The sequence below is a fragment of the Manacus vitellinus genome, unplaced genomic scaffold, assembly GCF_001715985.3.
Source record: "Manacus vitellinus isolate BGI_N305 unplaced genomic scaffold, ASM171598v3 scaffold_41_pilon, whole genome shotgun sequence".
NCBI lineage: Eukaryota > Metazoa > Chordata > Aves > Passeriformes > Pipridae > Manacus > Manacus vitellinus.
Window position 1 is genome coordinate 6946531 of NW_021940545.1, and position 9696 is coordinate 6956226.

General features: G+C 54.4%; 2 protein-coding genes across 2 annotated transcripts in view; both read left to right on the plus strand.

Annotated features, from left to right (window-relative positions):
• The window catches only part of LOC108640727 (G protein-activated inward rectifier potassium channel 4-like), a 4927-nt gene extending 4882 nt beyond the window's left edge, over positions 1 to 45 (plus strand). The window contains exon 5 of the mRNA XM_029962079.1: positions 11 to 45. Within this exon, the coding sequence (XP_029817939.1) occupies positions 11 to 45 (35 nt within the window). The remainder of the gene's footprint in view (positions 1 to 10) is intronic.
• UBE4A (ubiquitination factor E4A) lies at positions 2 to 9689 on the plus strand. Its single transcript, XM_018078686.2, has 19 exons — positions 2 to 175; positions 297 to 473; positions 625 to 737; positions 1291 to 1443; positions 1571 to 1730; positions 1874 to 2076; positions 2293 to 2484; positions 2822 to 3155; positions 3420 to 3546; positions 4384 to 4691; positions 5242 to 5374; positions 6380 to 6567; positions 6653 to 6753; positions 6875 to 6988; positions 7685 to 7859; positions 7978 to 8158; positions 8357 to 8504; positions 8721 to 8878; positions 9019 to 9689. The coding sequence occupies exons 1-19, from the start codon at positions 52 to 54 to the stop codon at positions 9155 to 9157; spliced, it is 3228 nt and encodes a 1075-aa protein (XP_017934175.1). The 5' UTR covers positions 2 to 51; the 3' UTR covers positions 9158 to 9689.
• Positions 9690 to 9696: the final 7 nt, after the last annotated feature.

Genomic DNA, 9696 nt, shown 5'->3' on the forward strand with positions numbered 1-9696 from the left:
CTCCCTGCAGCCCTGCCCCGGCCCCCCCGCATGGCGCTTCCCTGAGAGGAGATGACTGACCAGGAGAACAACAACAGCATCTCCAGCAATCCCTTCGCCGCCCTCTTCGGCTCCGTCGCGGCCGCCAAGCACTTCGCCGCCATCCAGAAGCAGCAGCAACTGCGGCAGCTGACAGGTGGGGGGCGAGGCTGTCCCCGGGCAGGGGCTTCCCCAGGCAGGGCTGTCCCTTGGGGAGGGGGCGAGGCTGCCCTAGGGACAGGGCTGTCGCTCGGGGCGCTGAGGGCTGTGCCGTGCAGGCGAGGAGACGTCCATCAGCCAGGATGACTCTGACAACAGCGTCTCCGAGAGCCTGGACGACTGCGACTACTCGGTGGCCGAGATCAGCCGCTCGTTCCGCTCGCAGCGGGAGCTCTGCGAGCAGCTCAACATCAACCACATGATCCAGAGGATCTTCCTCATCACCCTGGACAACAGTGAGCCTGGGAACCCCGCGGGTGGGCTGGCTCAGCCCTGACATGGGAGGGCACAGTGGGGAGGGGACACAGCTGGGGCTGTGCCAGAGGCAGGTCCTGCCTGCAGGGTCCCCATCCCTGTGGATGGAACGGGTCCCTCTGCCCTTTCCAGGCGACCCCAGCATGAAGAGCGGGAATGGGATCCCGGCGCGCTGCGTCTACCTGGAGGAAATGGCTGCAGACCTGGATGACCAGGACTGGCTGGACATGGACAACGTGGAACAGGTGGGGCCCCCGGCCTTCTGCAAGCTCTGGCCACAGGAGTTGAGTGTAATTCCCCACAGTGCACATGGGACACGTCCCAAATCCCTTCCCAAAGTCTGGCGTGGAACTGCCTCTCGTAGCTTTGCTGGAAACGTCTGTGGGGTTTTTGGAGTACAAAGCTGAGAAAGGTGTAGAATTTGGGGAATCCAGACCTTCCTCCCAGAGGCTGCAGGGGTTTGCTGCCCTGCAGATCCACTGGGGGTGGGGAGGGGAACAAAAACCAAACAGAACTCAGTGATCAGTGTCCGCACACATGCTTGGCTTTGTCTGTGGCCATGTCAGCCATTCCTGATGAGGTTTTCAGTGGAAATGACTCCTGGTGGGGCTGCTGTTGCTCCATATGGGACTGGAGGATTTGCACAGGGTTCTCAGCCCTGCACTCTGCTACTTAACAAGGGCTAGAGAGAACCCTTCCCAGCAGGAATCAATCAGCCTGTGTGGGGTGGGGCTCCCTTTTTCACGGGGGGAGTAGCTGGGGCTGTGTCACTGTGCCCGTCTCTGCTCTGGTTTCCAGGCCCTGTTCACCCGCCTGCTGCTGCCGGAGCCCGGGAGCCACCTGATCCACATGACCTGTGCCAGCACCCAGAACCTGTCTGCCGACCGCGACGCCGGGGAGCGGCACATCCTGCGCTACCTCTATGCCTGCTTCCGCAGGGCACGGGAGGAGGTGGGCAGGGCAGGAGGGACCCTGCCGAGGGGGAGGGCAGCTCTGTCACCCGGCCCTGCGCTCCGGGGTGACCCAGCTGAGGGTGTAACAACCCGGGCCCCAGCACTGCCCCGTTCTCCCTGCACAGATCACCAAGGTTCCAGAGAACCTGCTGCCCTTCGCTGTGCGCTGCCGCAACCTGACGGTGTCCAACACCCGCACCGTGCTCCTCACCCCCGAGATCTATGTCAACCAGAATGTGTACGAGCAGCTGGTGGACCTGATGCTGGAGGCACTGAGGGGGGCACGTAAGTGTGGCCGAGCTGTGCTGCTGGCTCAGTGCTGCGAGGCTGCCCTGGGGCATGTGGAGTTGCCAAAAGGGAGGGCTGTGTTTGGGTCAGTCTGGCTGTTGTAGCATTGTGAGTAACAGCCTTGTGTCACACCCTGCCAGAGTTTGAAGACATGACAGAGTTCCTTGAGGAGGTCATAGAGGCCTTAACGATGGACGAGGAGGTGCGGACGTTCGGGGAGGTCATGGTTCCTGTGTTTGACATCCTGTTGGGGAGAATCAAGGACCTGGACCTCTGCCAGATCCTGCTGTACACATACCTCGATGTGCTCCTCTACTTCACGAAGCAGAAGGACATAGCCAAGGTGGGTGCCTCGCTCTGGGCAGGAGCCCCTCTGGGGAGCTCATTTAGCTCCTGAGTTATCCAGGACCTGCAGAGGCCAAACCAGCGGTACAACACCTGGTGTGTGTACTCCTACCCCTCTGCTCCTTTCTCTTAGCCTGTCCCAAACCCATCAGTTTGTAGGGTTTTTTTACTGGGATTTTGTACAACTGTCAGCATGTCCCGACGTGTTCCCCAGGTTTTTGCAGGCTACATCCAGCCCAAGGATCCCAGCAATGGGCAGATGTACCAGAAGACTTTGCTTGGTGCCATTTTAAACATCTCCTGCTTGTTGAAGACCCCTGGCGTGGTGGAAAACCACGGCTACTTTCTGAATCCATCCCGATCCAGCCCACAGGAGATCAAAGTGCAGGAATCCAACATCCATCAGGTGAGTGAAGCAGGGCAGTACTGCTTCCCGCAATGTTTAGTGGCCTCCGGTTGCCTGAGGGTTCAAGACATGGTATCAGGGCTTGAATTCCACCACTGACTCTGTAACAACCTGACTTGTTACTAGGTAAGTCCCAAAACTGCTTTGGAGTCTCCAGCTGGAGCATGGGAATGGCTTTGCCAGCTGCCTCAGGTGTTTGTAACACATGTCTTTGTGTTCTATCAAAGGCCTTGGCCTGAGCTTTGGGAAAAGGGTTGGGTGGCATTTGCGGAACAGACACCGGTGCCATAACTCAAGGTGCTAGACTCCTTCAACTGTATTCTGTTCCCTGTAACAGTTCATGGCCCAGTTCCATGAGAAGATCTACCAGATGCTGAAGAACCTGTTGCAGTTGTCTCCAGAGACAAAGCACAGGATTCTCTCCTGGCTGGGAAACTGCCTCCACGCGAATGCGGGCCGCACCAAAATTTGGGCTAACCAGATGCCAGAGATCTTCTTCCAGATGTATGCCTCAGATGCCTTCTTCCTCAACCTGGGGGCTGCCCTCCTGAAGCTATGTCAGCCCTTCTGCAAACCCAAATCTCCGAGGCTGCTAACCTTCAACCCTACCTACTGTGCCCTGAAGGAGCTGAATGAAGAGGAGAGGAGGAGTAAGAACGTACACATGAAAGGTACAGCCAAAACTTGGGGAGCAGGGGAATGGCAAAGGGGATCTCCTCATGTCCTCACCTCTCCCAGTAGTGCCCTCTTAATAGGTGCCAGTATAGGGAGAGTTACAACTGTGATTAGAGAGGAGTAAGGAGAGAGCTGAATACAAATAAAGCACTGCCAGCATCACTGTGAGCCCTTCTGTGTCCTCAGCAGAGGCCGTCTCGAGCTCTTCTCTTATCAGCACTGCTGGGTAGGGCCTGACACAGAGCTGCTTTTCCTTCCAGGTTTGGAGAAAGAAACATGTTTGATCCCTGCTCTGAGTGAGCAAGAGCCGGAGTTTGCAAACAGTTACAACCTGGTGACAGAAAACCTGGTGCTCACACAGTACACCCTGCACTTGGGGTTTCACAGGTACCTGCTCTCAGTTCCCCCAGGGCTGTTTTCCACCTGTATTTGCCATGGAAATTTTAGTAAATACTTAAAATACAGAGTGGCCAATTGAGCTGCTGTTTGAACCTCAGCCTAACTGACTACTAAAAGACCCTTTGCTCACAGTCTTACAGACTCCATGTTATTTATAGGCACCAACAGCCAAGTGCTGAGTGTCTGCGAGTTGCTCCATTCCCCTTCTCCTCAGGGAAGGGTCTCTGGCACCTCCCTTCTCTACTGGAGAGCAACCTGATGGCAGGGCACCTGCCCACTAGGGGTGACCCAAACTGTCCCAGTAACTGGGCTGTGCACAAAGCAGGAATGGGAGGTGGCTGTCTGCTTCCAGGAAAGGATTTTCTGGACACCAGAACTCGCTATTTTGCCCAGCTTCCCTCTGCAAATCGTTGCCTGGATACTGTGAGGTCATGGCTGATCCAAGCAGAGTCCCCTTCTGGTTTATTCTCTAAATATAGAAATTGACAAAAAAGTTATTATGCAAGTGGCTCGTTGCTGGGAAACTGAACATGTGGGCTGGGGCGTGCTGGATCCCTGACTGTGACCCGAGGGAGCTCCGCGCTGCAAAATGCTCTGCCAGCTCCCCAGGCCACTCTGCAGGCCCCACAGTCCCTCACAGGGTCTCATATCCTCCCAGGCTCTGACAAGCCTTTCTCCAAGGCACTGCCAGAGCCCCCGCCAGAGTACCTGCAGGAAATTATCTGAATTTGCTGGCATAGAACAGTCTCTCACCAGCTTATGCATTGCTGAGGCAGGATGTCTGTCTGTCTTCTCAGGTCCTCCTTGCCTTTTTTTCCTGTGCAGGTTGCACGATCAGATGGTAAAGATAAACCAAAGTCTTCACCGCCTTCAAGTGGCATGGCGAGAAGCTCAGCAGAGCTCCAGCCCTGCTGCTGACAGCCTCAGGGAGCAGTTCGAGCGCCTCATGACCATCTATCTCTCCACCAAGACGGCCATGACGGAGCCACAGATGCTGCAGAACTGCCTGAACCTGCAGGTGTCCATGGCAGTGCTGCTGGTGCAGCTGGCCATGGGGAACCACGGGACAGAGCCGCTGGAGCTGAGCTTCCCACTGCCCGAGGTGGAGCACAGCGCGCTGGCCTACGTGCCAGGTGTGTCCTGCTGGGGATTGGTGCCACCACTGCTGTCCATGAGCACTGGCAGAGCTGCCTGAGGAAGCACTTCTCTGTCAAGGGCAGGACACAGTGCTACAACCTTTGAAGAGGCTCACTCTTATAAAACTGGGGGCTGTTTGAGGGCCGTACTTAGGATAGTGAGGCTGCTGACCTTTTAGAGGTCCTATTCGTCACCAAGTGGCAAAGTTTTCACCACGTACCACACTGATTTACTGTTCTCTCCCTGCAAAATCATCCTCTCAGGGTCTGCTTTGGGATTGTTCCATTGGGGGTTGCTGTGTAACAGTGTGTGATCAGCAGACAGCTGCCAGGTTGACCCTGTAAGGAACTTGACTTCTGGGAGAGCTGAAGTGAATCCCAGGTGTTACAGATGTTGTCAGGCTGGGCGTCCTTTGTGGGAGATTCTGATACAGCTCATTAGTTACTGAAACTTAATCATTATTAGAGTGGTGAGGGGAAAGTAGAGGGGAGGCTGGAAAAGGGCAGAACTGCCTGGGGAGGGCTCACCTGCAATCTCTCTTTGCAGAGTTCTTTGCTGATAATTTGGGTGACTTCTTCATTTTCCTGCGGCGTTTTGCTGATGACATCTTGGAGACTTCGGCTGATTCCCTGGAGCACATCCTTCACTTTGTTACTGTTTTCATGGGTGATGTGGAGAGGTAGGTACAGCCCTCGCTGCAGCTCTGGGTGCTCACTGCAGAACACCCAGGGGGAACAAGCAAGTGGAAATTGCAGAGCTGTTTTGAGGCTTGGTTTGTGCAGCCACGAGCAGGTCGATCCCTTTGGAAATGCTGAATTCTGCCCACAGGAGGCACAAAGGGGACAAAGCCCTGCCTGGAGGCCATGGGCTTTCGTGCAAGGTGCAAATGGGATTTGGGGCTTAAATATGTGTTTGGTAATATGATGCAGGAGCCTCATCAGCTACAGCCATTTTGTACTTGCTAAAGGAAGTTCCTGGGATTGATCTGTTGGGAGTGTCTCTATGATGTCCACTGAACAGAACTGAGTAGTTCTGTCAATCTTCCTGACGAGATATCACCCTACACTCTGCATTTCTGCTGTTCATTTGTTTACACTCACGTGTGTAAACACAGCTCCTGGCAGCAGCAGGAGCAGCTGGAGATTTCCCTTGGGTAGGCAGTTCTCACTGTCCTGCTGTCCCTGGGAGATGGAGGCTGTAGTTCTTCCTGGCAGTGCCCTACGGTGTCACCTGGGGCAGGTGGTTTGGTTTCTGCCCCACAGGTGCAGCAGAGTTATACTGTGACCTCAGTGTTTGGTGCTGGACAGCAGGCAAAGCACTTGGACTGGCAGGATAAATAGAGGGCAGGACCCTAGGCAGTAGGGAAGCAGCTGGGTTGGTCAGTGAGGTTTGCCCAGGAGCTCCAGCTGATGAGCAGCCGTGGGCTGTGAGCGGGAAAGCTGTGTGGGAGGGTGGGAGCAGCAGCTTGGCTGTTCCCACACTCTCTGGCCTCTGCCTGAGATTTTACTGTGCCATTGAGTGCATGTGAGTGAGCTGCTGACCCAGAGCTGGCTTTACAGATGGTCTGCAGCAAGCAGGCACTCGAGCATGGATGGGCACAGCTCCTGGAATGATTCCTGAAGAGCTCAGTTCCACACCCTAGCCCTCATGCCATCCTGGATTCACTTTCTTTTTCCTATTTCAGGATGAAAAATCCTCACCTGCGAGCCAAGCTGGCAGAGGTGTTGGAAGCTGTGATGCCTCACCTGGATCAGGCCCAGAACCCGCTGGTCTCAAGCGTGTTCCATCGCAAGCGGGTGTTCTGCTCCTACCAGCACGCTGCCCACCTGGCCGAGGCGCTCATCAAGGTCTTCGTGGACATCGAGTTCACAGGTAAGCACAGAAGGGGAAGAGTTGTGTTCCCTGTGGACACCTGTGGGGGAATGTCCACTTGTAATGCTCTTTGGCTTGTGCCCAGGCGACCCACACCAGTTCGAACAGAAGTTTAACTATCGCCGTCCCATGTACCCCATCCTGAGGTACATGTGGGGCACCGACTCCTACCGGGAGAGCATAAAGGTGAGGCAAGAGGAGGTGCACGTGTGTGTGTCTGTCTGTGTGTGCAGCACTGTATGGACCACGTGGGTCCATGTCCTGCCACTGGGACACACAAAATTCACTGTTTGCTCGCTCCTTGCAGGCTTTGGCTGATTATGCCTCAGAGAACCTGGAGGCAATGAACCCCCCTCTCTTCTTGCGCTTCCTTAACCTGCTCATGAATGATGCCATTTTCCTATTGGATGAAGCCATACAGGTAGGGCTGAGCTCCTGTGCCACCAGCATCACATAAACAAGTTCTCACTCCCCAGAGGCGGCTGGGTGTGGTTTTGACCTCCAGAACAGGGTCAGCTCGCCTGGCCCTGCCTGGTGAATCTATGTGGTAGACATTTGCAGGAAGCAATTCCAGGCTGGTGTGGCCAGTGCCCTGGGAGAAGGGGGGAAAGCAGGAGGAAAGTGGGCCTGGGGCCCTGCCTGTGGGTCACCCTTTCCTCCTTTGGGGTCAAGAGGCAGCTCAGAACCAAGAGGAGCAAAAGGGCTTTTTCAGATCCATCAGGAAGCACGCTGGAAAATCTGCCTGTTGCTAATCTGGACGAACTTGGGCTTTAAACCATCACTGTGGGTTTTGATTCTCAAATCCCCTTGGCCTTTCCACAGGTGTTTTATCCTAACAAAGGCCTTTTGTCTCCAAGCAGTTCTCCTTTGGGATTACAAGGCAAGTGCCAGGTGACCTCATGTCCCTGGTGTGCAATGGCTGTCTCTCACTCCTTTCAGAGCTGCTGTTGCTGCTAGAAAGGGCTTTTTTGGGGAGCTTTTACCTGCCCGAGAACTGATTGCCCTGAGGCCAGCAGTTAAGCTGGGTCATGTGGATGTTGCCTGTCTGATTTTGAGTGTTGATGGACCTCCTTGGCTTTGCCATCCAACCAAGCCCCCTGGGTGTTCTGTTTTGCAGTACCTCAGCAAGATCAAAGTGCAGCAGATTGAGAAGGACCGGGGCGAGTGGGACAGCCTGTCCCCGGAGGCTCGCCGGGAGAAGGAGTCCAGCCTGCAGATGTTTGGGCAGCTGGCACGCTTCCACAACATCATGTCCAACGAAACCATTGGCACTCTGGCCTTCCTGACCTCAGGTAGGAAGAGTGGCCCCTCCTGCCTGCCAGGACCAGGAAAGGGTGGACAGGAACTTGGTTTCACAGTGATCGGAGCGGGATGGGATTGCTGTGAAGGAACTGTTGTTTTCCTTTCCAGAAATCAAGTCCCTGTTCGTGCATCCTTTCCTTGCTGAGCGCATCATCTCCATGCTCAACTACTTTCTGCAACACCTGGTTGGGCCTAAAATGGGAGCTTTGAAAGTGAAGGATTTCAGTGAGTTCGACTTCAAGCCACAGCAGCTCGTGTCTGATATCTGCACAATCTACCTAAACCTTGGGTAGGTGATGACAGGGTGTGAGCCTGTGGGGTGGCAGTAGCCATCCTGGGGGTATTGTGGGAGAAATGCTTAGTTACACTCTAGCTTTCCTCTAGCTTTAAGTTTTTTGCTGTGGGAAAACAGCTGCTGTAGAGACTGTTTTTCAGCCCTGTAAATATAGATTCTTAAACCTTTGCTGTCTTGTAACCTGTGGTGCAGGGATGAAGAAAACTTCTGTGCCACAGTCCCCAAGGACGGCCGCTCCTACTCACCGACACTCTTTGCCCAGACCGTGCGGGTTCTGAAGAAAATCAACAAGCCTGGCAACATGATAGTGTCTTTCAGTAACCTGGCTGAGAGGATCAAGGTGAGCACTGGAGGGAATTTAATGTACAAAAAAAGATGGAGCTGGTTCCCTGTGTCCTTTTCCCTCTGTGTGTTGCTGTGGAGCTGGATTTCTGGGAGTGGGGCTTTGTTCGGGTGGGGCAGCTGGGAGGGCATGCTGCCCATACGGACTTGTGAGTGCTCCCTGGTTTTTAAAGAACGGGGAGGCCGAGTCCCTCAAAGCCCCTGTGCTCCCCAGTCTCTTGCAGACAGGCAGCAGCAGGAAGAGGAGACGTACGCAGACGCCTGCGATGAATTCCTGGATCCCATCATGAGCACGCTGATGTCAGACCCCGTGATCCTGCCTTCCTCCCGCGTCACCGTGGACCGCTCGACTATAGCCCGACACCTCCTCAGGTGCGCAGCACAGCCCTCCTGCTTGATACTTCTGGGGATCTATTTCACTTATCCAGTGACTTTTCCTGGCCTGTCTCCCTCTTTTTTTATCTTTAACGCCAGGAGTGTCCAAATAATCTCGTCAATGCTTTGTCTTTCAGTGATCAGACGGATCCTTTCAATCGGAGCCCACTCACTATGGACCAGATCAGACCAAACACAGAGCTAAAAGAGAAGATCCAGCAGTGGCTTGCAGAGAGGAAAAAGCAGAAGGAGGAGCTGGAAGACACGCTGAACTGAAAATCTTGATCTTGTTCCCAGCCCTCCCTTCACAGGCAAGATCAATGCCATGCAGGGGAAATGGCTGGAGCTGCCACCCTGACGACGACCACATTTAGTGCATTGCCACCACCTATCGAGTCTCTCCTTGGACCTTCCCTTCCAACCCCTGTTCTCTCTTTTCCTTTTAAGACTCACTGTTTAATACTGAGACTTTCCACTGCACTACAGCTTTGAGCCTCTGCCTCGGGGCAAAACCACAGCCTCTTCATGGCCTGGTGCCCCAGCCTTCTATTACCTGTTCTTTGTGTTGGCCACGTTCTTTTCCAGTGACACCAAACGCCTCCCTCTGTTCTTTTCTGTGTTTAAACTGTAACCATCCGTTCACTACCTGAAAGTGATGCCTCCAGCTGCCCCCAGGGTAGGACATGGGGAGGGACTGGAAGGGGACTGTTCACCACCTTGTAAAGGCCAGGGGTGTAGAAGGGTGTACTTCCCAAGTGATCATTGGGAACGGCAGGCGTTGGAAATAAAACATAGAGATGATCTTAAAGCTAGTG

Bases quoted from the DNA above. Each gene is read 5' to 3' on its own strand.
- UBE4A (XM_018078686.2), top strand. From the start codon at position 52: ATGACTGACCAGGAGAACAACAACAGCATCTCCAGCAATCCCTTCGCC. The intron at 3,156-3,419 runs GTACAGCCAAAA...TTTTCCTTCCAG, and splicing joins TAAGAACGTACACATGAAAG to GTTTGGAGAAAGAAACATGT. The intron at 8,505-8,720 runs GTGAGCACTGGA...TGTGCTCCCCAG, and splicing joins ACCTGGCTGAGAGGATCAAG to TCTCTTGCAGACAGGCAGCA.